This window comes from Scomber scombrus, chromosome 5, assembly GCF_963691925.1.
Source record: "Scomber scombrus chromosome 5, fScoSco1.1, whole genome shotgun sequence".
Taxonomy (NCBI): Eukaryota; Metazoa; Chordata; class Actinopteri; order Scombriformes; family Scombridae; genus Scomber; species Scomber scombrus.
The window spans coordinates 34155740-34181947 of record NC_084974.1 but is presented as its reverse complement, the minus strand read 5'-3'; the positions used below and the strand labels follow the sequence as shown (position 1 = coordinate 34181947).

The 26208-nt window shown below is 43.0% G+C and overlaps 2 protein-coding genes across 3 annotated transcripts; both read right to left on the bottom strand.

The window, feature by feature from the left end:
- Positions 1 to 6423: 6423 nt before the first annotated feature.
- On the bottom strand, positions 6424 to 8102 carry LOC133980037 (stonustoxin subunit beta-like). Of its 2 annotated transcripts, none has more exons than XM_062418601.1 (2): positions 7161 to 8102; positions 6424 to 6899 (listed from the first exon to the last, which is right to left on the bottom strand). In XM_062418601.1, the coding sequence occupies exons 1-2, from the start codon at positions 7915 to 7917 to the stop codon at positions 6763 to 6765; spliced, it is 894 nt and encodes a 297-aa protein (XP_062274585.1). In that variant the 5' UTR covers positions 7918 to 8102; the 3' UTR covers positions 6424 to 6762. The 2 variants fall into 2 exon arrangements, with proteins under 2 accessions (XP_062274585.1, XP_062274586.1); XM_062418602.1 differs by having other exon boundaries at positions 6774 to 6957; positions 7076 to 8102.
- A 2129-nt stretch (positions 8103 to 10231) lies between these two features.
- Positions 10232 to 25967, bottom strand: LOC133981112 (NLR family CARD domain-containing protein 3-like). Its single transcript, XM_062419997.1, has 9 exons — positions 25952 to 25967; positions 24876 to 24963; positions 15152 to 15230; positions 14702 to 14960; positions 12716 to 14510; positions 12449 to 12615; positions 12064 to 12244; positions 11317 to 11490; positions 10232 to 10594 (listed from the first exon to the last, which is right to left on the bottom strand). The coding sequence occupies exons 1-9, from the start codon at positions 25965 to 25967 to the stop codon at positions 10441 to 10443; spliced, it is 2913 nt and encodes a 970-aa protein (XP_062275981.1). The 3' UTR covers positions 10232 to 10440.
- Positions 25968 to 26208: the final 241 nt, after the last annotated feature.

Sequence of the window (26208 nt, the reverse complement as noted above, 5' to 3'; positions counted from 1 at the left end):
CCTCCTCCAGAACCTCTAAAACCTCCAGAACCTCTAAAACTACCTCCAGAACCTCTAAAACTTCCAGAACCCATAAATCTTCCTCCAGAACCTCTAAAACCTCCAGAACCTCTAAAACCTCCAGAACCTCTAAAACTACCTCCAGAACCTCTAAATCCTCCAGAACCTCTAAAAACCTACAGAACCTCTAAAACCTCCAGAGCCTCTAAAACCTCCTCCAGAACCTCTAAAACCTCCAGAACCTCTAAAACTACCTCCAGAACCTCTAAAACCTCCAGAACCTCTAAAATCTCCAGAACCTCTAAAACCTCCACAACCTCTAAAACTTCCTCTAGGACCCATAAAACTTCCTCCAGAACCTCTAAAACCTCCAGAACTGTAGTAATCAAGCTGTGTTTGTTTCTGCTTGGTCTGCTGCTGGACCCTCCTGTAAAATAGAAACAATCATGTTAGATCATCTTTTATTCCAACAAACCTAAAAAAAAAAGACTTTCTCAAAATATTTTAAGACCTCATCGTCACTTCAAGCAGTAATCAGCAACACGACTTTTATTATTCATTAACTTCATCACGCATTTAGTCTTTTTCTTTTTTTAAACAGTGGATTTCCTTCTTTAAATATAATTCAACTGAAAAATGAATTAAAAATAAACATAAAAAAAAGATCAACAAGGCCTCTAAAACCTCCAGAACCTCTAAAACCTCCAGAACCTCTAAAACCTCCAGAACCTCTAAAACCTCCAGAACCTCTAAAAACCTCCAGAACCTCTAAAACCTCCTCCAGAACCTCTAAAACCTCCAGAACCTCTAAAACTTCCAGAACCTCTAAAACCTCCAGAACCTCTAAAACCTCCAGAACCTCTTAAACTTCCTCCAGAACCTCTAAAACTACCTCCAGAACCTCTAAAACCTCCAGAACCTCTAAAACTACCTCCAGAACCTCTAAAACCTCCAGAACCTCTAAAACCTCCAGAACCTCTAAAACCTCCAGAACCTCTTAAACTTCCTCCAGAACCTCTAAAACCTCCAGAACCTCTAAAACTACCTCCAGAACCTCTAAAACCTCCAGAACCTCTAAAAACTTCCTCTAGGACCCATAAAACTTCCTCCAGAACCTCTAAAACTACCTCCAGAACCTCTAAAACTTCCTCCAGAACCTCTAAAACCTCCAGAACCTCTAAAACTTCCTCCAGAACCTCTAAAACCTCCAGAACCTCTAAAAACCTACAGAACCTCTAAAACCTCCAGAACCTCTAAAACCTCCTCCAGAACCTCTAAAACCTCCAGAACCTCTAAAACTACCTCCAGAACCTCTAAAACCTCCAGAACCTCTAAAAACCTACAGAACCTCTAAAACCTCCTCCAGAACCTCTAAAACCTCCAGAACCTCTAAAACTACCTCCAGAACCTCTAAAACTTCCAGAACCCATAAATCTTCCTCCAGAACCTCTAAAACCTCCAGAACCTCTAAAACCTCCAGAACCTCTAAAACTACCTCCAGAACCTCTAAATCCTCCAGAACCTCTAAAAACCTACAGAACCTCTAAAACCTCCAGAGCCTCTAAAACCTCCTCCAGAACCTCTAAAACCTCCAGAACCTCTAAAACTACCTCCAGAACCTCTAAAACCTCCAGAACCTCTAAAATCTCCAGAACCTCTAAAACCTCCACAACCTCTAAAACTTCCTCTAGGACCCATAAAACTTCCTCCAGAACCTCTAAAACCTCCAGAACTGTAGTAATCAAGCTGTGTTTGTTTCTGCTTGGTCTGCTGCTGGACCCTCCTGTAAAATAGAAACAATCATGTTAGATCATCTTTTATTCCAACAAACCTAAAAAAAAAAGACTTTCTCAAAATATTTTAAGACCTCATCGTCACTTCAAGCAGTAATCAGCAACACGACTTTTATTATTCATTAACTTCATCACGCATTTAGTCTTTTTCTTTTTTTAAACAGTGGATTTCCTTCTTTAAATATAATTCAACTGAAAAATGAATTAAAAATAAACATAAAAAAGATCAACAAGGCCTCTAAAACCTCCAGAACCTCTAAAACCTCCAGAACCTCTAAAACCTCCAGAACCTCTAAAACCTCCAGAACCTCTAAAACCTCCAGAACCTCTAAAAACCTCCAGAACCTCTAAAACCTCCTCCAGAACCTCTAAAACCTCCAGAACCTCTAAAACTTCCAGAACCTCTAAAACCTCCAGAACCTCTAAAACCTCCAGAACCTCTTAAACTTCCTCCAGAACCTCTAAAACTACCTCCAGAACCTCTAAAACCTCCAGAACCTCTAAAACTACCTCCAGAACCTCTAAAACCTCCAGAACCTCTAAAACCTCCAGAACCTCTAAAACCTCCAGAACCTCTTAAACTTCCTCCAGAACCTCTAAAACCTCCTCCAGAACCTCTAAAACCTCCAGAGCCTCTAAAACCTCCAGAACCTCTAAAACCTCCAGAACCTCTAATAACTTCCTCCAGAACCTCTAAAAACTTCCTCCAGAACCTCTAAAAACCTCCAGAACCTCTAAAACCTCCAGAACCTCTAATAACTTCCTCCAGAACCTCTAAAAACTACCTCCAGAACCTCTAAAACCTCCAGAACCTCTAAAACCTCCTCCGGAACCTCTAAAACCTCCAGAACCTCTAAAACCTCCAGAACCTCTAAAACCTCCAGAACCTCTAATAACTTCCTCCAGAACCTCTAAAAACTTCCTCCAGAACCTCTAAAAACCTCCAGAACCTCTAAAACCTCCAGAACCTCTAATAACTTCCTCCAGAACCTCTAAAAACTACCTCCAGAACCTCTAAAACCTCCAGAACCTCTAAGACTACCTCCAGAACCTCTAAAACCTCCAGAACCTCTAAAACCTCTAGAACCTCTAAAACTACCTCCAGAACCTCTAAAACTTCCAGAACCCATAAATCTTCCTCCAGAACCTCTAAAACCTCCAGAACCTCTAAAACCTCCAGAACCTCTAAAACCTCCAGAACCTCTAAAACTACCTCCAGAACCTCTAAAACCTCCAGAACCTCTAAAACTTCCTCCAGAACCTCTAAAACCTCCAGAACCTCTAAAACCTCCAGAACCTCTAAAACATCCTCCGGAACCTCTAAAAACTTCCTCCAGAACCTCTAAAACCTCCACAATCTCTAAAACCTCCTCCAGAACCTCTAAAACTTCCTCCAGAACCTCTAAAACCTCCAGAACCTCTAAAACTACCTCCAGAACCTCTAAAACTACCTCCAGAACCTCTAAAACCTCCTCCAGAACCTCTAAAACTTCCTCCAGAACCTCTAAAACCTCCTCCAGAACCTCTAAAACTTCCTCCAGAACCTCTAAAACTTCCTCCAGAACCTCTAAAACCTCCAGAACCTCTAAAAACTTCCTCCAGAAACCCCAAAACTTCCTCCAGAACCTCTAAAACCTCCTCCGGAACCTCTAAAACTTCCTCCAGAACCTCTAAAAACTTCCTCCAGAACCTCTAAAACCTCCAGAACCTCTAAAACTACCTCCAGAACCTCTAAAAACTTCCTCCAGAACCTCTAAAACTTCCTCCAGAACCTCTAAAACTACCTCCAGAACCTCTAAAACCTCCTCCAGAACCTCTAAAACTACCTCCAGAACCTCTAAAACCTCCTCCAGAACCTCTAAAACTTCCTCCAGAACCTCTAAAACCTCCAGAACTGTAACACTTCTCATAATCTGATATTTGTGCACCAGCTGGGATGAATTTTCCCTTTCAAATGTGTAGCTTTGATGTGCTTGCTCAATAGCAGTGGGCTGTCCTTGATCAGAGGTGATACCGGGGTGCTGAAAGGTAGTCGGTTGTGTTTGCTCAAAGGCAGAGGGTTGTGCTTGCTGGGGATTGATAACAGTGGCCACTGAGGGCACTGCAGGACGCTCTGAGGATAGACTCACAACATTCTCAGCCTGATGCTGGCATCTTCTCTTTGCTCTTTTCCACAGACGGGTATATTTGGATCTCTTCCTTCCTGAATCCATTCTAAACATAAATAGACAACATCTAGATCAGGGGTAGGCAACCTTTTTGACATGTTGCCAGTTTTAATGTTCTTGTTAATGAGTGTGCCATAATCAACAATAAGTTAAAACCGTAAGTTAAATTATGATACAAAATACAAAAATATAGGAGATAACAGGGGGCAAGACGGGTATATAAGGCAGTCCGGGTTTTGAGGGGGGCAAGAGAGTCAAGCCAGCAGGATAAGGAGTTGCAGTGAGCAGCCAGCCTATCAAAAAGGGTGTTGGGATGAGCAAAGGCCAGGTGGGTTGTTATGAAGTTGGTTATGGCTGGTGTACTAACTGTCTTGATGGTCCTGTATGTGATGGTCCATGTTGTGAGCTGCCAGGGAGACAAGAACAGTGAAGAGGATAGCATGGTGGTCAGACAGAGCAAGGTCCAAGCACTGAAGATGGGAGGAGATTGTGCTGATGGAGTACACACGGTCCAGTGTGTGGCCTTTGGTGTGGGGGGGACCTTTAACATGCTGTGTGATATTGAAGCAGTCCAGTAGGCTAGTGACAGGAATTCAGAGCCAAACAAGCAGTTGGTATCGTCCACATGACCCAATAATGGTTATGTCATCAGGTTATTAGAAGGTTTTGGGAATAAATAGTTATATATATAAATAGTAAGTTAGATAAATGTTAGATTTATAAATAGTAAGTTAGATAAATGTTAGATATATAAATAGTAAGTTAGATAAATGTTAGGAATAAATGGAACAAAATCATTTGTAAAAGTCTTGCTAGCAGACTTTAGCTATGTAACAGATCATTGCTCTGTGTCCATAACAACGTGCGATCATTTTCATTCAGAGGAATAAACTTAATCTTTAATTTAATACAATCATATGAAAAATGTAATAAGCAGGATAATACAGTGAGTTGTTTATTATTGAAGAAAACCTCTTCAAGGGGGATGAAGACCTCTGTGCTTTGCATCAGGATACTGATCCTAACCCTGATCATCCTGTCAGGATCTTTATCCTCCAGAGTGACCACAGACCACCTGGCTGTGCATTATCCATTACAACCTGTCCATTAAAGATAAAACAAACCAAATATGACCAGAGGGCAAAAACATTGTTGTGCTGCCCCCATCCACCCTCAGGGATCACATTCATTACATAGAGTATCAGCTGATGCCATTAGGTGGAAGTTACATGTTGCCTGTAACTGTACTGAATAGGTAACAATTCTCTTTTGTTGCTTTTTCAATCAAACTGCTACATAGCCATCAATGATGATGTGTGTGTGAGGTGGAGAGGAAGAGGAATTAATAGAATAGAACTTATTGATTCTCAAAGGCAAATTCAATTGCTTTGTAGCTCAACAAAACGAATGATGTATTCTGATGGCAGTTCGTATGAAACATTTCCAGAATCTTTCAGTTCTGCAACGTAGCTGGATCAGTGGATCTCTGCCTCATCACTTCCATTCCACCAAGGCGCTATGAAGAGGACCAAGACCCACATCCATCTTTCTGTTTTATGTTGCCTCCCCAGCAGACTGCAGCATAGAACAGTAGATGTCTAAGGATCTGAGCCTTTGTCCTTTTCTGTAGAGTGTATCTATGTTAGGGGACCAGTACAACTTGTTGTCCAGGTGATCTCCCAGATATTTGTATGTTAGCATTACCTCAATATCCACCCCACGAAAGTTCATTGGCTGAAAAAGGAGCTTGGACTTTTGGAAATCCACCATCATGTCCTTTGTGTTTGTGGTGTTCAGTTGGAGGCAAAGGTAAGTATGATTATATTGTGGGGAATGATGCAACATTTGTATTATTATTATTTTTGTATGGCAGATGTGTAATAACTTCTCTTGGTGCAGGAACCTCTGGGGAAAGTTAGAAAATTACCCTCAAATAACGTTACAACTATCATGTTATTAGAACGTTTTAGGAATGTTATATCAAAACCGTCATTTATAGAACTTTCTTAGAACGTTGTGGGAAGGTTTCCCAAAATTCTACCAAATGGGAACTTTAGGGGAACATTGTAAACATTACTTTATAAAAACGTTATTTCATCTGGTTATTAGAACGTTTTGGGAACATTTATACAACGTTCTTAAAATGTTCTTTAGGGAACGTTCAATAGAAAACTTGTTGGGAACGTTTTGTGTTTACTGGGTAAGTTCTGATACACTAATAGTTTCAGTTTTTGGACTTTTTGCTGAAATATTGGATCATTTGAACATTTATAGAAATGAAAGCATGTGAGAAGTTTAGAGGGAAACATCAGTATTTGGTGGAGCTGTTAACAACTCATAGACATCTGAGATGTGAGCCGACTACACACTGCTGTCTGGTTTCATCTTTAACAATGTGTTGTATTATAAAGCTTGTTATATTATCCATTGTGTCAGTAAAGTGAGGAAGCTTTCAACAATAACACCATGAATAGTTTTTATTGATCATCAGATAAAATACAAGCACAAAAACACTGTGGGCTTCCACAGCTGGACAGATATTATTAGATTAAACATGAATAGAGCTGCATGCTGCTCATTGGATCCTGACAGTAACAACAGCAGAGTCAACTGAGACTAATCAATGAATCATGTAGAAGGAAAAATAACTGAGTGTTTGAGTCTGAGACACAGATCTGCTTCACAGTGCAGAGTAACCATCATCATCAGAGCAGCTCAGACTCCAGGACTGATCATTATATCCAAACCCACCCTGCTGGTGTGAAGAGGTACTGCAGCTCTGTTTAACCATCTGTGTCTCATTAAGGGTCAGTGTGATGATGCTGCTCCTCTCTGCTCCTCACTGCTCCTCTCTGCTCCTCACTGCTCCTCTCTGCTCCTCTCTGCTCCTCTTTACTCCTCTTTGCTCCTCTCTGCTCCTCTCTGCTCCTCTCTGCTCCTCTTTACTCCTCTTTACTCCTCTCTGCTCCTCACTGCTCCTCTTTACTCCTCTGCTCCTCTCTGCTCCTCTTTACTCCTCACTGCTCCTCTCTGCTCCTCTTTACTCCTCACTGCTCCTCTCTGCTCCTCTTTACTCCTCTCTGCTCCTCTTTACTCCTCTCTGCTCTTCTTTACTCCTCTTTACTCCTCACTGCTCCTCTCTGCTCCTCTCTACTCCTCTCTGCTCCTCACTGCTCCTCCTACAGAGACACTGAGGAACCAGAGCAGACTGTAAACCCAGCATACAGAGGATCAGTGAATGTGGTGTTGAAGGTGTGGAGGTGGATCAGTGAGTCAGAGGAGACTCTGTAGAAGGACAGAGTGCCAGCAGGACAGTCCACATACACTGCTACTCTGTTAGAGGAGGAGGAGGAGGAGGAGGAGGAGGAGGGGGGGGAGGAGGTGGAGGAGGAGGAGGAGGAGGAGATGGGTGTTCTTCTCTTATTGTGACAGACAGAGTAACGACCAGCAGAGCACTCCAGTCTCCAGGACTGATCATTCCTTCCAAACCAACAGTCATCACTGTCTCCTTTCCTTCTGATTCTTCTGTAACTCACTGATATATTAACTCTTCCTCTCCACTCGACCTCCCAGTAACATCGACCAGTCAGAACATTTCTACACAGCAGCTGAGGCCAGGAGTCAAATCTGTCTGGATGATCAGGATATGACTGAACCTCCTCCATCACATATGTCACCTTCCTGTTGTTATCAGACAGTTTGAGTTTTCTGTTCATTGTGTTTGGATCCAGTTCCAGTTCACAGGCATCTGATGGAGAGAACGAGACACAATACAGCTGCAGTTTATCATCTGTTGATTTATTAACTACTTTACTGAAACCATTCAAACTTAAACCATCTCCATGACAACTGAGACCCTCCATCACTGAGGAAGACCATGAGATGTGACTGAAAGCTTTGGACATACAGAGTAAGTGGACCTTTAACAGTTCAGTTAGAACATGAACAGTCAACATAACAGTGATATTCAGTAATATTCATGTTTTTTCATCAAGTTTGGTGTAAAGTGAAGGTCTTTGCACATCAAGTCTGTTATTTTCAGTGGCGGCTGGTTGATGCGGGGCTCCCTCCAAATATGTAGAGAAAGTTTACTTAAACATATTAAATATAAATGAATTAGATAATGCTAGATAATTATGAAATAAAAAGTATTAGCTTGTTAGTCTCTCAGCATTTGAGAATGACCCAAAAGATGAGTCTAATGTTTATAATATATGGAGTACATACTGTATATTACAGTGGCGGCTGGTCAATGCGGGGCGCCGCCCCATCCAATAATCTAGAGAAAGTTTACTTAAACAAAATGAAATAAAACGTATTAGCTTGTTAGTCTCTCAGCACCTGTCAGCATTCATTATAAATTGATTCCAAATGGTATTTTATTCATTTCTATATGTACTTCCTGTATGTGGGGCGCCGGACTAATGGGAGTCAATGCAAGCCCTCAAACCTTTGACAAGCATGTGACCTGAGGCTGCTCTCTCATTGGCCTGCGTCACGTTTCCCACGGACACGCCCACTTTTATTGGCAGCGAATTGTTGTTGTTTCATGTTTTTTAATCTACTGTGATTGGACAGTTCTGGCTGTCATTCACGCCCTCCCGTCAGCTGCTGTCACCCAAACTCCTGCTGACAGTAGGTTCAGGAGATGACGTTAAAGTGGAGCCGCGGAAATTAAAGAAGATTATTCTGTAATTTCTCTATAAAAACATAATTTCACAAGACTTTCACTAGAAGAGAGAAAGAGGATAAAGCAGCAGCAGGTGATGGAGGAGCTGAGAGTTTCTCCTGCTGCTGTTATGATAAACGGAGCTGGCTAGCTGGATGCAGTGTGAGTTATTCCTTTTATTGCTTTATCTGTTTGCTGTTTCAAAGTGTCAGCACCGAAGCGTTGTGGACAACGACAGGGGAACGAGACCTAAAACATCTCTCTGAAAAAAATGCAAACAGAAAGCTGCAGCCATCGAGACAATAGCATGAAGCTAAGTTGTTTTTAGCAGACTTAGCATTGCTGAGCTCTTTCTGCAGCTGTTTCACCACATCTGGCCACATGTAGACCTCTGCTATGCCAAGCTCCAGAAGAGGAACATAGATTCAGTCAGTGGCTGCATCCAGCAGCTCCAACAGGACATATAAAAGATCAGGTAGTAGCTGCATTGCTGTTATTAATATTGTAAAGTGTTAAAAATACTTTATAAAAGACATAACTATGAAGTGTAAAACATAAAAAATGCATAAATGCAGGATAAGAAATGATGGAAGTAATTTTGACTATTACATTTCATTATTAAAATAAGAAGTTAATAAGTTATGTTTAATCATAGCAGTGTATAGTGCTTAATGCGCCATCTATTGTCATGTTCAGGTATTGCAGTAACTAACAGATTACAGTGAAATCAGGAATTAAGACACAATAACTAAAATATATATGGTGGTGTCTCTTTATAAGCACATTAACTTATTGGTAACTTTACTTTAACTGTTGGTAACTTTAGGTGATGTGAGTGAAATGGACATTTTGTCAAGTCTGATTATAATGTTTTATTCCTGTCTCTGTGGGTCAGAGATACCATACTGGGACACACCAGGGAACACTTCTCCTTTATAAACTACATAGTTAGTGCCACCTTGCTGCTGGGGGACAGGTTTGAACATTTCCTGAGGATGCACTGAGCAACACCTTGAAGGCCGACCTGATGCTCAGTGGAAGCAAGCTGAAGACAGAGTTTAGTCTCATCTACAGCAGGACGAGTTCAGAGCCTGTTGTGGTGCTGTGGATCTATTCCAGTTGTTTATGGAGAGAACAATGTTGAAGAAGTCTTCTCAGAGACTGTCACTTTCCTAAAGATCCTCATCACCCATGACCACAGCGGAAGCTGAGAAGTGCTTCTCAACTATGAAAAGAATTCAAACTTTTCTCAGAAACACCATCATGACCCAGGAGAGGCACTGGCCATGCTGTCAATGGAAAAGAGACTGGTGACTGACTTTAACCAGAGTCATTGAGAAGTTATGTTCAAGTAGTACTACCGGCTGTGTTTAGGCACCATTACAGTGTGTTGTGTTGTTTTTAGATTGGCTTTCCCTTCTTTCTTTCTTTTTAAATTTTTTTGCTGCGGTATGAAGTGGTGCTACGCCCCCAAACAACGGTGCTACGGTTTGTTTGACAATAACCCTAGGACCCCCGCGACCCCCACCCCCCCAAAAAAATGTCACCAGCCGCCACTGATTATTTTCATCTCAAACTGTCGTCTGTTACAAACATTTTTGTCCAAATGCTCCAAACAGCTGAAGTCAGTATGAATGAATGAACTTTATCTGCAGGAGAGACATGAGGGACATTTTGGAGCAGGTAGCGCCACCATGTGGACATTTATAAAACATTTCTCTTTTAACTCCTGAACTGTGACGAACAGAAGGAAATTTCTGTTTCATGGATTCATTGGTTCAAGATAAATGTCAGTTTAGGCCACGCCCATTTATGACAAAACACATTTTCCATCATTTTGAACTTTTTTCACTTCTTTTACATATTTCATCCAGTTTTTCTCAAAGTTCTCATGAATCAAACTGAAAACACACTCACACTTCCTCAGACCAGGTTTCAGTCTCTGCGGTCCACCATGGTCCATCCTGGAGGAAGAGACAAAGACACAATCAGCTTCATACACCTTCACTCATATCTACCATTAAACATGAACCAGAGTCCCTCAGTTAGTCAGAGTGTCTGTCCATCTGTCCATACCTGAGAGTGTCCACCTGTCTGTCCATACCTGAGAGTGTCCATCTGTCTGTCCATACCTGAGAGTGTCCACCTGTCTGTCCATACCTGAGAGTGTCCACCTGTCCATACCTGAGAGTGTCCACCTGTCTGTCCATACTTGAGTGTCCACCTGTCCATAAATGAGTGTCCACCTGTCTGTCCATCCCTGAGAGTGTCCACCTGTCTGTCCATACCTGAGAGTGTCCATCTGTCTGTCCATACCTGAAAATGTCAATCTGTCTGTCCATACCTGAGAGTGTCCATCTGTCTGTCCATACCTGAGAGTGTCCACCTGTCTGTTCGTACCTGAGAGTGTCCACCTGTCCATACCTGAGAGTGTCCACCTGTTTGTCCATACCTGAGAGTGTCCACCTGTCTGTCCATACCTGAGTGTCCATCTGTCCATACCTGAGAGTGTCCACCTGTCTGTTCATTCCTGAGAGTGTCCACCTGTCCATACCTGAGAGTGTCCACCTGTCTGTCCTTACCTGAGATTGTCCACCTGTCCATACCTGAGAGTGTCCACCTGTCTGTCCTTACCTGAGAGTGTCCACCTGTCCATACCTGAGAGTGTCCACCTGTCTGTCCATACCTGAGAGTGTCCAGTCTCCAGTGTGGATCCTTCAGTCCAGCAGACAGAAGCTTCTCTCCTGAGTCTCCTGGATGATTGTAGCTCAGGTCCAGCTCTCTCAGATGGGAGGGGTTGGAGTTCAGAGCTGAGGCCAGAGAAGCACAGCCTTCCTCTGTGATCAGACATCCTGACAGACTGAACACACACAACAGTTCATCTAATGAGCTTAAAAACATTCTCAACTCAATAAACAGAATTTTGTCTTTCAGGCCTCCATCAATTTATATCCATTAACTTTCATGTACTATTAATGCATTCAATAGGCTAAACTTCTTCCCCGGAGCTGTCTGTGCTTTCTCGTCCGGAAGACAGATCCCAGTCCCGGACCTTCTCTCTCTCTCTCCTCTACTTCCTCTCTCTCCTCTACTTCCTCTCTCTTCTCTCCTTCCTCTTTCTCTCTCTCCTTCCTCTCTCTCCTCCTCTTTCTCTCTCTCCTTCCTCTCTCTCCTCTCTCTCCTCTCTACTCCAACCAGTCGAGGCAGATGTTCTCCCACTGTGAGTCTGGTTCTGAGGTTTCTTCCTGTTTAAATGGAGTTTTTTCTCTCCACTGTCACCAAGTGCTGCTCATGTGGGAATGTCTCTCTTTAAATTAAACCTTAAGAGTTCGGTTTAAACCTGCTCTATGTGTAAAGTGCCTTGAGATGACTTTGTTGTGATTTGGCGTTATACAAATAAATATTGATTGATTTACACAGTAATAAAACTGACCTGAGAGTTTCCAGTCCACAGTGTGGACTCTCCAGTCCAGCAGAAAGCTGCTTCACTCCTGAATCCTGCAGGTTGTTGTTACTCAGGTCCAGATCTCTCAGACTAGAGGACTGGGAGCTGAGAACTGAGGACAGAGCTGCACAGCTTCTCTCTGAGAGGTTACAGCCACTCAAGCTGGAAATATAAAGAAAAAAAAAGAGAAATAGGTTACTTATTTAATTGATTTTGAACAAACATCAGAGTATCTAAATAATCTATCTGAGTTCTTACAGAGCTTTTTTGGAGGCTTTGACCATTGGCAGCAGGCGCAGAAGAACCGCCTCTGAAGCAGAATATTTCTTCAGGTCAAACACGTCCAGATCTTCTTCTGATGGCAGTAGGAGAGATTCCAGTGTACAGTTTGGACTCTCCAGTGCAGCACACAGCTGCTTCACTCCTGAATCCGGCAAGTTGTTGTTACTCAGGTCCAGATCTCTCAGACTAGAGGACTGGGAGCTGAGAACTGAGGACAGAGCGGCACAGCTTCTCTCTGAGAGCTTACAGTCACTCAGCCTGGAGAAGAATCAGCAGAACAAAAGAATTGCAAACATTAATTTTCTTCATTGAACAAAGATTAAACTACATTAATCTGTATAGTTCTGTGTGCACCTACAGAGCTTTGTTGGAGGCTTTGACCACTGGCAGCAGCCTCAGAAGAGCCTCCTCTGAAGCAGAGTATTTCTTCAGGTCAAACACGTCCAGATCTTTTCCTGATGACAGTAAAATGAAGACCAGAGCTGACCACTGAGCAGGAGACAGTTTATCTGTGGAGAGACTTCCTGATCTCAGGGACTGTTGGATCTCCTCCACTAGAGAACGATCATTCAGTTCATTCAGACAGTGGAACAGATTGATGCTTCTCTCTGCAGACACATTCTCACCGATCTTCTTCTTGATGTACTCGACTGTTTTCTGATTGGTCTGTGAGCTACTTCCTGTCTGTGTCAGCAGACCTCGTAGGAGAGTCTGATTGGTCTGCAGTGAAAGACCCAGGAGGAAGCGGAGGAACAAGTCCAGGTGTCCATTTGGACTCTTTAAGGCCTCGTCCACAGCACTCTGGTAGAAACGTGCTGATTTGCCTCCGAACACTTCAGACCAGGATGTTGTTTGTTCTTCTGCCAGCAGATTGACTCCAGACTTGATGAATGTCAGATGGACATGAAGAGCAGCCAGAAACTCCTGAAGGCTCAGATGGACGAAGCAGAACACCTTGTCCTGGTACAGCCCTCTCTCTTCTTTAAAGACCTCTGTGAACACTCCTGAGCACACTGAGGCTGCTCTGATATCGATGCCACACTCTGTCAGGTCTGATTCATAGAAGATCAGGTTGCCTTTCTGCAGCTGCTCAAAAGCCAGTTTTCCCAGAGACTCAATCATCTTCCTGCTCTTCTTACTCCAGTGTGGATCTGTCTCAGCTCCTCCATCATACTTGACCTTCTTCAGTTTGGACTGAAGCACCAGGAAGTGGATGTACATCTCAGTCAGGGTCTTGGGCAGCTCTCCTCCCTTTCTGCTTTTCAACATATCCTGCAGAACTGTAGCAGTGATCCAGCAGAAGACTGGGATGTGGCACATGATGTGGAGGCTTCGTGATGTCTTGATGTGGGAGATGATGGTTCTGGCCTGCTCCTCATCTCTGAATCTCTTCCTGAAGTACTCCTCCTTCTGTGGGTCAGTGAACCCTCTGACCTCTGTCACCATGCCGACACACTCAGGAGGGATCTGATTGGCGGCTGCAGGTCGTGTGGTTATCCAGAGGCGAGCAGAGGGAAGCAGTTTCCCCCTGATGAGGTTTGTCAGCAGCACATCCACTGAGGTGGACTCTGTAACATCAGTCAGGATCTCAGTGTTGTGGAAGTCCAGAGGAAGTCGACACTCATCCAGACCGTCAAAGATGAACACAACCTGGAACTTTTCAAACCTGCAGATTCCTGCTTCTTTGGTTTCAGTAAAGAAGTGATGAACAAGTTCCACCAAGCTGTACTTTTTCTCTTTCAGCACATTCAGCTCTCTGAAAGTGAATGGAAATGTGAAGTGTATGTCCTGGTTGGCTTTGTCTTCAGCCCAGTCCAGAGTGAACTTCTGTGTTAAGACTGTTTTCCCAATGCCAGCCACTCCCTTTGTCATCACTGTTCTGATTGGTTCATCTCTTCCAGGTGAGGCTTTAAAGATGTCTTCTTGTCTGATTGATGTTTCTGGTCTGTCTGGTTTCCTGGATGCTGTTTCAATCTGTCTGATCTCATGTTCATCATTGACCTCTGCAGTCCCTCCCTCTGTGATGTAGAGCGGTGTGTAGATCTGATTCAGAAGGGTTGGGTTTCCTGCTTTAGCAATCCCCTCAAACAGACACTGGAACTTCTTCTCCAGGTTAGACTTGAGTTTACGTTGACACTCTGCAGCACGAGTTCCTGAATGAACAAACAACAAATGAAATCAGTGAGTGGATCCTACAGAAAGTCTAGAAATCTGAACATGTAAGTGTGTTTGTGTAGTTTTTCCTCCTCCATCAGTTTTATTCAGCTCATCAGTGGAGGACAAACAGCCTCTGATCTGATGCAGATGTGTGCAGCATATTTACAGCAGAGTTTGAAATATAAACCTCTCCCATGTTGCCTCCATTTCCTCTCCATCATGTTAAATCGCTCAGCCAGCTCCTCCTGCTTCATTCTCCTCAGGAAGTGCACTGTGATCTTCAGAAATGCCTCTCTGCTGCTCCTCCTCTGCTCTTCCTCCTCACCGTCCAACACCTCCTCATCCTCACTCTGACCCTCTAAGCATTCTGGGTAATCTGGACTCAGACCCCTCTGGACTCTCTTCAGCTCGTTCTTCACAAAAGTGACAATGTTCTCCTCCAGCAGCTGGAACAGAAAGATAAAGTGAACATTTCATTTAAACTGGTAGAACACAACATGTGATTCATGTGTCAGTCTGAAGGCCTGCTGGTCTAAACAGAGCAGCATGGACACTGTTAGGACATGAATGCTACTTTAGTATTTCATCTGTGGTTGATGGAGTTAATAGTAAAAGGTGTGTTTGTACATGTACACACCATAAATATGGAGTCCAGCTGTGTTTGATGCTGCTGTGCAGACTGATCACTGGGAACCTCTGAGCTCTGCTGCTGAACTCTGTGGAGAAAACATCACGTTTAAGGACATTTAATGACTCAAATCTGCACTCAGCTTATTAAAGATGTTCTGTCATGATGACTAAATGAACTCCTGTAAATGCTGCTCTGATTACTGGATGTTAAATTCTTACCTTCCATCAGCAGGTTGTCCATCTTTAAACATAATAGGACGACCCATAGACCGGTCACTCTTCATGGACACACAGCTGGGTTCTGGAGAGTCTGCTCTCTGCTGCTGCATCCTGATATGAATAAAGAAGTGAAAAAAGCATGTAGTTAACACCAAAGAACTGCTGCCCAGCTTCACTGAGTCTCTGCTGCTCAGCTTCACTGAGTCTCTGCTGTCCAGCTTCACTGGCAAACTAATTCATCAGGAAGTGGCTGGGGCTGCCGAGATGTCTCTCAGATGTAGGCCTTTTCGGCAGGAACACGCTGCAACTGCCACTTCGATCCATCAGCTTGGGATACAAGCAGGAGAAGGCTCGGATGGTGCTGGAGCTGAGGGAATCCACTGACCAGCTGGTGAGAGCAGCGGGCACCCAAATAAGGAAGAGGTCGACATGGCAATCGGCAGGCTGAAGCACCTTGAGGTAGTCGGCAGATTCCAGGAGGGTCGAACAGGCCTTGGGAGGGGCGAGACCCCCTTGTTCTGGTCGAAGGTGTCCAAGGAAGAGTGGAAAGCCATGGTGGTGGCAGAAGTGGCGAGGACTGAGCAGGAACGCTTGAACATCAAGGCAGTGTCTCAGAGTCGGCAAGGTGGTTGGACGTCATGGGAAGGAGTCACAGATAGGCTCATGTTTTGGTCTGACCTGTGGAAGATCCCCCAAGCGAGGCTCAATTTCCTGATCAGATCCACATACGACACCCTACCTTGTCCCCGAAACCTCCACAGATTGTTCGGTGCCGAAGAAACCTGTCCCCTGTGCAACTAGCTCAATGCTAGCCTCCAGCACATCCTGTCGGGCTGCAAGACAGCGTTGTCCCAAGGCTGATACAGGTGGCGACACGATCTTGTGTTGAGGAAACTGGCAGAGGTGGTGCAGACAGAAGGCAAACAGCAGACCTTCTGCTCCAGTGAGACATCCCATCCTGTTCACGAGGGCTGGAGAGAACATCAACCCCCCCTGGCAGAGAAATACAGCAAAACTCCTCTCGCCCGGCAGTGAGCGGACCATGATGGTCGACCTGGGGAAACAGCTGCAGTTCCCCAGGGAGATTGTTGAAACATCGCTCCGGCCGGACCTAGTCGTGTGGTCAGAGGCTCGCAGGACGGTCCTGCTGGTTGAGCTCACTGTCCCGTGGGAGGAGGGTATAGAGGCTGCCAACGAGAGGATGGGGTCTAAGTATGCAGATCTGGCGGCGGAGTGCTGGGAGGCCATTACGTGCCCCGTCGACGTGGGGTGTCGGGGATTTGTCGGCTCCTCAACTGCTCACCTAGTCCGTGACATGGGATGCACAGGAGGGGGGCATCGGAAAGCCATCAAAAAACTGGCTGAGGAGGCGGAGAAAGGCAGCTTCTGGCTGTGGCTAAGGAAGAAGCATAGGAGTTGGGGGCCGGACAACACCTAGGGCATCAGCAGGGGGAGATCCCTGCCATTGCTCCGCCACCAGGAGATGTATTGGGGTTAAAGGAGCGAAACATCCATGACCGGTGGTCCCCAGGTGATGACCCGCTTAGGCCCTCAGAGGTGTTCATAGGAGCAGACCTGCATAAAAGGCACCGGAGGAGGTGCGTCAGGTAGCAATGCCCAGCAGGTAGACCATCAACCTGTATCATGATGAGATGCTGTTCCTGTCTGTTCCTGTTCCTCTTGTTACCTGTTCCTGCTGGTTTCAACCTTAGTTGAACTGCTTTCCCTTTATGGTCTGTAAGCCTGTCTGTTGGTTTCTGAGCATTAAAGCTGTTTCCATTGAACCTGTCTGTGGTGTTTGTGCCTGGTTCACCTGCTCCGCCCCACATAACACAGGAGGTTTATTCAGCCCAAACAGCCAACCAACTATTATTAGATTCTTACCTTCCATCAGCAGGTTGTCCAACTTTAAACGTCATTGGAAGATCCATAGACCAGTCACTCTTCATGGACACACAGCTGGGTTCAGGAGAGTCTGCTCTCTGCTGCTGCATCCTGATATGAATAAAGAAGTGAAAAAAGCATGTAGTTAACACCAAAGAACTGCTGCCCAGCTTCACTGAGTCTCTGCTGCTCAGCTTCACTGAGTCTCTGCTGTCCAGCACCTCCTCTAAGGAGTCCAAGAAGGGTGGATACTCTGAACTGCTGCTTGGACCATAGGCACAAACAACAGTCAGGAACCTTCCCCCCACCCGAAGGCGGAGGGAGGCTACCCTTTCATCCACCGGGGTAAACTCCAACATACAGGCACCAAGCCGGGGGGCAATAAGTATTGCCACTCCTGCCCGGCGCCTTTCACCAGTGGCAACTCCAGAGTGGAAGAGTCGAGAAGACTGGTTCCGGAGCCCTTGCTATGTGTTGAGGTGAGGCCGACTATATCTCGCCGGAACTTCTCAACCTCGCGCACCAGCTCACGCTCCTTCCCCACCAGAGAGGTGACGTTCCACATCCCTAGAGCTAGCTTCTGCAGCCGAGGGTCGGACTGCCAAGGACCCCGCTGGGCCCCATGGGAGCAGGCCCGGCCACCAGGCGCTTGCCCTCGAGCCCCACCCCCAGGCCTGGCTCCAGGGTGACCAACGTCCGGGCAGGGGAAACGAAGAAGCATTTATTGTACTCATCAAAATGGGTCTTGTGAGCTACGCTTTGTCTGGTCCCTCCCCCAGACCTGTTTGCCATGGGAGACCCTACCAGGTACTTAATGCCCCCGACAACTGAGCTCAGGTAGGGGCCCAAACAGCCAACCAACCATTATTATGGCGCTTTTCCACTACACCGTTCCAGCTCGACTCGCCTCGGTTCTTTTTGCGTTTCCACTAGGGAAAGTTCCTGGTACCTGGTACCTGGTACTTATTTAGTATATGCTCTGGTTCCAAGTGAGCCAAGCCGGTACTAAAATGTGACGTCGACACACTGCTGGCCGCTGATTGGTAGTTGTCGCTGGAAGCGTCATGAGCCGTCCCACACAAGAATCAAACCCGGCATTTTTAAATACCGGCAGCAGCGTTACCATAGTTACAGCTATACGGCTCAATTTTCTTGCTTTGTGTGAGACAAAAAGCCACAAACAGCAGCAAGTACACCCCGCCCACGTTGAGTTGGTACTTTTTTTGTAATGGAAAAGGTTCCTGGAACCGTACCGAGCCGAGTCAAGGCGAGTTGTGCTGGAACTGTGTAGTGGAAAAGTGCCATTAACTTCTTACCTTCCATCAGCAGGTTTTCCATCTTTAAAGTTAAAAGGATGACCTATAGACCGATCACTCTTCATGGACACACAGCTGGGTTCAGGATGGTCTGCTCTCTGCAGCATCCTGATATGAATAAAGAAGTGAAAAAGCATGCAGTTAACACCAAATAAATTAAGGATTAATCATCAGTTTAAATGTCAGAACTAATAAAAATAGAAAGAGTGACTAATGAGTCAACAAAAGAAGGTAACAATCTGTTCCAACCTCAATAACTAAAGATGGAACCATAAACTTCCCAGTTCACCTTCAGATGGATGAACACAGACTCTGTTAGAGCAGCTACAAGGTGATCCAAACATCTTTTTAAAGACTGGCCCTGGTGCTTTATGTGTTTTCACAAATGTAAATGCTGCTCTGATTACTGGATGTTAAATTCTTACCTTCCATCAGCAGGTTGTCCATCTTTAAACTTAATAGGACGAGGCATAGACCGGTCACTCTTCATGGACACACAGCTGGGTTCAGGAGAGTCTGCTCTCTGCTGCTGCATCCTGATACAAACAAACAACAAATCAAAGAGTTTAAAAAGATGAATGTTGAGCAGACTGTCAGCAGCTGAAGTTTTAGAAGCAGAATGAAAATCAGTAAGAAGACAGTGGATGAGAAACGTTCTCCTGTTCATCAAAATGTCATCTGATGAAAGATGCTGTCTCATCTTAGTTGATTAGTTGACTAATCAGTGGTTGAGCTCTTTGTTAACTCACAAAGTTAGTAGTTCATTCTGAGTTATTGTGACTTATTATTCAGTAGTTGAGTGTCAGATGTGACAGTGAGTGTGAATAATGATGGTGGAGTGATGTGAGTGGAGAACAGTGATGGACAGTTAGAGATCCTCATCTCACCTCTGAGCTTTGGTCTGGCTGTCATGTTCCCCACACAGAGAGCTTTTAGAGGGAGGGACTCCCTCCTCTCTGTCCTCACACTGATCCATAGCAGAGAAACACCTTCACACAAACACAACAACATGCTCATTCATTACAACCAGCTGCACATCACACAGGTCTGCACTGCTGTCTAACATCCTGTCATTATTCATTCCACCACCAGATGGAGCCAAAGTAACAAACTATTTAAAGACTTTCACTGAGCTTTAATGTTTAATAACTTAGTTTCTGAATGTTCCACTGACTTTTCATTTGCCTGATTAAATAACTGAATATCATGAATGAAAAGATGTTTTCAACAGTATTTCTGTCACCTTCTTTTAACACATTTCATAGTATATTATTATATGGCTTTTATTACCTGTTCATCACTAACCGTCCCACCTGTGAAACAAACTCTTTCTGTTGTAACTGTGGATTAGTTATTATAATAACTGTCATAATGTTTGTCAGGTTCAAGATGACTGAATGAGGTGACCTTTGATACGACCAATTAAATGAATCAAACACACAATTACTGACTTCAAGAAACAGTTTTACACAAACAACAGTCAATCACTTTAGTCTATTTATCTAAAGTTTAGTACAATGAATGTCATCGTACCCAAACCCTTTAACAGCCAGGTTCAGTTGTTGGGCAGGGTGCTGAACCATTTGAGAATGACCCAAAAGATGAGTCTAATCTTTATATTATATGGAGTACATACTGTAGATTACAGTGGCGGCTGGTCAATGCGGGGCGCCGCCCCATCCAATAATCTAGAGAAAGTTTACTTAAACATATTAAATATAAATTAATTAGATAATGCTAGATAATTATGAAATAAAACGTATTAGCTTGTTAGTCTCTCAGCACCTGTCAGCATTCATTATAAATTGATTCCAAATTGTATTTTATTAATTTCTATATGTACTTCCTGTATGTGGGGCGCCGGCCTAATGGGAGTCAATGCAAGCCCTCAAACCTTTGACAAGCATGTGACCTGAGGCTGCTCTCTCATTGGCCTGTGTCACGTTTCCCACGGACACGCCCACTTTTATTGGCAGCGAATTGTTGTTGTTTCATGTTGTTTAATCTTCTGTGATTGGACAGTTCCGGCTGTCATTCACGCCCTCCCGTCAGCTGCTGTCACCCAAACTCCTGCTGACGGTAGGTTCAGGAGATGACGTTAAAGTGGAGCCGCGGAAATTAAAGAAGATTATTCTGTTATTTCTCTATAAAAACATAATTTCACAAGACTTTCACTAGAAGAGAGAAAGAGGATAAAGCAGCAGCAGGTGATGGAGGAGCTGAGAGTTTCTCCTGCTGCTGTTATGATAAACGGAGCTGGCTAGCTGGATGCAGAGTTATTCCTTTTATTGCTTTATCTGTTTGCTGTTTCAAAGTGTCAGCACCGAAGCGTTGTGGACAACGACAGGGGAACGAGACCTAAAACATCTCTCTGAAAAAAATCAAACAGAAAGCTGCAGCCATCGAGACAATAGCATGGAACTAAGTTGTTTTTAGCAGACTTAGCATTGCTGAGCTCTTTCTGCAGCTGTTTCACCACATCTGGCCACATGTAGACCTCTGCTATGCCAAGCTCCAGAAGAGGAACATAGATTCAGTCAGTGGCTGCATCCAGCAGCTCCAACAGGACATATAAAAGATCAGGTAGTAGCTGCATTCCTGTTATTAATATTGTAAAGTGTTAAAAATACTTTATAAAAGACATATCTATGAAGTGTAAAACATAAAAAATGCATAAATGCAGGATAAGAAATGATGGAAGTAATTTTGACTATTACAGTTGATTTGGGTACATTTCATTATTATAATAAGTTAAATAAGTTATGTTTAATCACAGCAGTGTGTAGTGCTTAATGCGCCATCTATTGTCATGTTTAGGTATTGCAGTAACTAACAGATTACAGTGAAATCAGGACTGAAGACACAATAACTAAAATATATATGGTATATATATATATGATTTATTTTATATGTTCATTGTTTAATAAATTTCTCTACTGATCTGTAGTCCTGGACTTCATTCATCATTATTCAGGGGGGGCCCCATGGTCCTTCTTGCCTAGGGCCCCCAGGGGGTCTAAAAACGCCCCTGTGTGTAGGGTTGAGCAGGTTTGAGCATCCTCAACCCCCCCACCTGCATCCTCAATTCCCCTACCTGCATCCTCAACCTCCCTACCTCCTGACTCACTGTGTGTGTGTGTGTGTGTGTGTGTGTGTGTGTGTGTGTGTGTGTGTGTGCGCGTGCGTGCGTGCGTGCGTGTGTGTGTGTGTGTAATATGTAAAACAACACATATCAGTAGTTACCTGGATGATTCCTGCCTTTCTGAAACGCCTCTGTTAATGAAGGTGTGTTATCTGTCTGCTCTCTCTCCTCACCTCGTTTCTCTTGTACCTCATCATGACTTTGGGTGGGAGTTGTTTAAATGCTTTACTAGATTTGTGGTATTTGCCACAGTATCTCAGTTTTGTCACATATATCACATTTTGATTCGGTGCTATTGTAACTTATTGTTTTATACTGAGTATTTCTGGGCAGACAGCTTAGAGTCATTTTATGTTTCTTCCGGTTTAGTATTTACAGTGTATATGTGGGGGGTTTTATTTTGGAGGGGTGGAGCGGAAGTGTATGTTGTGTGCTGCAATGGACGAAAAAGGAGAAGTGAAGAAGAGTAAAGGAGCGCACGTCCTGTTCAACAGCTCCGTGTTTTATAGTCTAAAGACAAATAACTCCACACAACGTTTCAGACGGAGTATTAGGGCCACGTGAGGAAAAAACATTTAAACATTAAAATGAAATGTGGAGAATAAAGTTGAAATATCCTGCAGACTTTAATCTGAGCGTGTCAGTGAAACCGGCTCCTAGAAAACTTAAACCAAGAAACCTAAAGATGATCAAATCCCACAATCCCACAGTTTGACATGTTTATAACATATATATCATGTTTCCAGATCTAAATCTAAATGAGTTTAACTTCCACTTTAAGACTGAAACACTGAACAATAAACAAGATCATTGTCTGATATTTAGTTTTTATGCAGGATGAACTTGATGAAGTCGCAGACCTGAAGAGACTGGAGCTTTATTCTCATTACACAGAAACACACATGGAGAAAGTCCACGTTACACCTTCTCCCTCCTAAATAACAGTCACTTCTTCACATTCATGTGTATTTTTATTTATTATACACAAAATGTATTATTGCATATTACTGCTAAACAGCTGTTGTCTTGGGAACATTAACAGCTGTGGTCAGTTATGGACTAGTAACAGAAACTCTCATCCTCTCATCATCCTTCCTTTCTTCCTCTATCTATCCTCTCTTCTATCCATCTTCTTTAAACTCCTCCCTCCATCTTCCTCTTGTTCCATCTATCCCCAACCCAGTGGCTCAACTTACCCCAGAGCTACCATTGTGACTTTATTAGTCCCCACAGCTAACATGGTGCACTGTTATGCTAGGTTAATGACCTCATGTTGTAGCTCATAGATACCACAATTGATTTATAAAACACATTTAAAATGATCTATTTTGGTCTAAACACAATTCTCATCAAACGTATGATAGACTAAATTCACTTTCAAGAGTGAAAAATGTTTTTTTGGAAATAAAGATCTAACCTCTTTACCCATGTGGTTCTTACCTTCACAGACTCCATGAAATGATGCCTTCCTCCTAAATATTTGGTCACATGATCAATGTTTTTTACCGTTTCCTAGCAACAACGAGTGGCTCAATGACCCTTTGGCTCAACTTACCCCAGTCTCCCCTACTGTATATTACGTTCATACTCATATAACTGATTTCATAGTATTAGCAGTCAGTGAAAGTTTACATAGTGCTATCATAGTGGAACAATGGGCAGTACAGTAGTAATATTAATATCAATGTACATTATTATTAGTAATAGTGTGACAGAGTTCACACATGAACAGCTAACTGCTCAGTAACACTTTAAAAACATGCAGCACTGACTAAATCACTTGATACTTGCAGCTGAAATACACAGGCAGGAATGGAGGCTCCTAATAAAGCTTTGAACCCAAAAATAGAGAAAAGAAAACAGCAGTACACTCTCAGAAGATCACACATCATAAGCAAGTATCCACTGAAATACAGCAACCAGTGTCATACTAGAAACACACAAAAAGGACATCTCTGAATTTATATGGAGCTCATAACTCCTGATGATTTAGATAGAGCTCAAGAACTGCACCAAGCTTTAAATAATGACAAGAAAAGACAAAGAAAGTGAAAGTAAAGAAAAAGGATGAGAAACAAAGGCCCGTACTCTAACCAAACTGTGACAAACTATATTCCACTTGGAGATGGTCCTATAACAATAAATATAAAATGAGGCTAGAATCAGTGAGTTTAGTGTCCTGATACCGATATGGATGCTTTTACATTTTAAATCAAACCAAACAAAAAGAAGCAATAATACTCGTCAGTGTTGAGCCTGAACGCGTTCAACGTGAACTGATCGTTCTGTATTTCTGCCTGATGAACGTTATTGTGAACGCGTTCATTCTGGCGTTAGTGAACGGCTCTCTCTCACAGTTTAACTTGGTTCAAGAGAGAAAACCCGGCTAAAACACACCGTAAACAGCCTTAACATGTAGCGGGAATAAAACCCAATCTGGCAACAGCAGCCAGCACAGAGTCGCACCGCCGCATGCGCCATCACAATGCGAAGCATGGAGGCAAAAACACATGAAGGCAGCAGAGCAGCTCTACCTCAGACCATTAATACAGCATCTTCGTATGATTACTGACAACTATTTACAAATCAGACGCATAGTTTCAGTGTTAAAACTGATCAAATAATTGCTGTCTGTGGTTCTATATGAGCTGTGGCAATCATTTAGAAAAATAATAGCTCGCAGCAACAGATTGGAAACAAAAGAACTATGAACTAGTTCAACATGTTGAATTATGAACTATGAACTGAACTAGTTCATTTTAAAATGTGTGAACTGAACTTTGAACTAGTTCATGTAGGAAGTGAACTTTCCATCACTGTCCGTCGCACATTTCTGCAACCAGCAGCTGAGTTTGTTCCTGTGTGTCTAACTACAGCCGGTCTCTGAACATTATATTACATTTAATAATCTGATGAAATGATTATTTAAAGATGAACTATTAGGATGGAAACATGTATATTTAGGTATCGATCCGCCATCACTAATAACTAGCAGCCAAACCAGCGGCCTGCTTAATGTCGTGATGACTGATCATTATATCTGCAATCAGTTCTCTGGAAAGCTTCATTACAGTGTGCATATACGGAGAGATGTCTCTGCTTTCTACAGGGTTAAATACATTTCTCACTTTACATCATATTCATCATATTGTTATTAATACACTGCCTACCTCTTCCTCGCGCTGCTTCTCTTCCGTGTTTGCAGACAGGTGAAAGAGAGAGAGAGACGTGACGCTCCTCTGCTTCTGAAGACGGAAACTCAAGTTAAACAAGATCAATACAACAAGTAACAGCGAAACATATTTATACCAATAAATCACACAACTATACATACTATCATTTTAAAAATACACGTAACTTATTGAAATCAAACATAAGTACCAAAGACAAATCACCAGTGTTTGTCTCAGCTCTTCCTCTTTTGTCTTCCTCTTCCTGGGTTTGCAGGATCTGCGTGTTTTAGTGTAAATAAATATGAAATGATGGTCTGCTTGCCTCTGATTTACTGTAACACCATAACACACTATTAGAAGAACAAGCTGTATATGTGAAATAACTCAAAGACACATTAGCTTTTATTTAAGCTGCATTTTGACACTTTATGGTTTATTCTGTATATTTGTGCTCATTTAGTTTTTACTCACAATTAATGCTCAAGGAGATACTGAGACTTACTTTACTTTTCTTTTCTTTTAACACTGCCAAAGAATGAGATCAACCAATAATAACCTAAATAAAATAAAAAGTGACAGATGTAATAATGTACATTGTTAGCATTGTAAGGTTATAGTTTTATCTTGTGTTTTAAATGTAGTTTAGTCAGCTGCAGCACTGTGAGAAGAGTTCTTTGTGTTTCTAATGTTAATCTAACAGCAGCTAACTGGCCACAATCAACAACCTGATCAACAGGGTTGAGAGTGGCCTTTTATTGCTGCCAGCACTAAGGCAATATTCCTGCTGTCTAATCAGCATCTTGATAAGCCACACCTGTGAGGTGGGATGGATTATCTGGGCAGAGGAGAAGTGCTCACTAACACACATTTAGACAGATTAGTGAACAATATTTGAGAGAAAAAGGTCTTTTGTGTATATAGACAATGTTTTAGATCTTTGAGTTCAGCTCATGAAAAATGGAGCAAAAACTAAAGTGTTGCGTTTATATTTTTGTTCAGTGTATAAATATATATATATATATATTTATATCACTATAACTACCATCTCTACTGTTATCAGATCATTTTAACACCTGCTGACACAAACATGATGAAAACTGTCGGCTACGTTTCCTTTAAAGGCTGAAAATCATCTGAATGAAGCTGATGAGTGAAGGTGAAATATATCAGCAGCTTCAACCAGCCAGCGATAGTGCCGTCAACATTTAAACAAGCAGAAGAAGAAGAAACATGTAACTCACAGCAGGAGGTTTTTAAGGTCTCATCTCTCTGTGTTCATCTTTAATCTGAAGTCTTCTTTAAGGAAATGTGATCACAGAACAGCAGCTCT

Bases quoted from the DNA above. Each gene is read 5' to 3' on its own strand.
- LOC133980037 (XM_062418601.1), bottom strand. From the start codon at position 7,917: ATGTTGACTGTTCATGTTCTAACTGAACTGTTAAAGGTCCACTTACTC. The intron at 6,900-7,160 runs GTTCCTCAGTGT...AGGAGTAAAGAG, and splicing joins TGGGTTTACAGTCTGCTCTG to GAGCAGAGAGGAGCAGAGAG.
- LOC133981112 (XM_062419997.1), bottom strand. The intron at 14,961-15,151 runs GTGTGTACATGT...TTTCTGTTCCAG, and splicing joins AGCTGGACTCCATATTTATG to CTGCTGGAGGAGAACATTGT. The intron at 12,616-12,715 runs GTAGGTGCACAC...ATTCTTCTCCAG, and splicing joins AAAGCCTCCAACAAAGCTCT to GCTGAGTGACTGTAAGCTCT.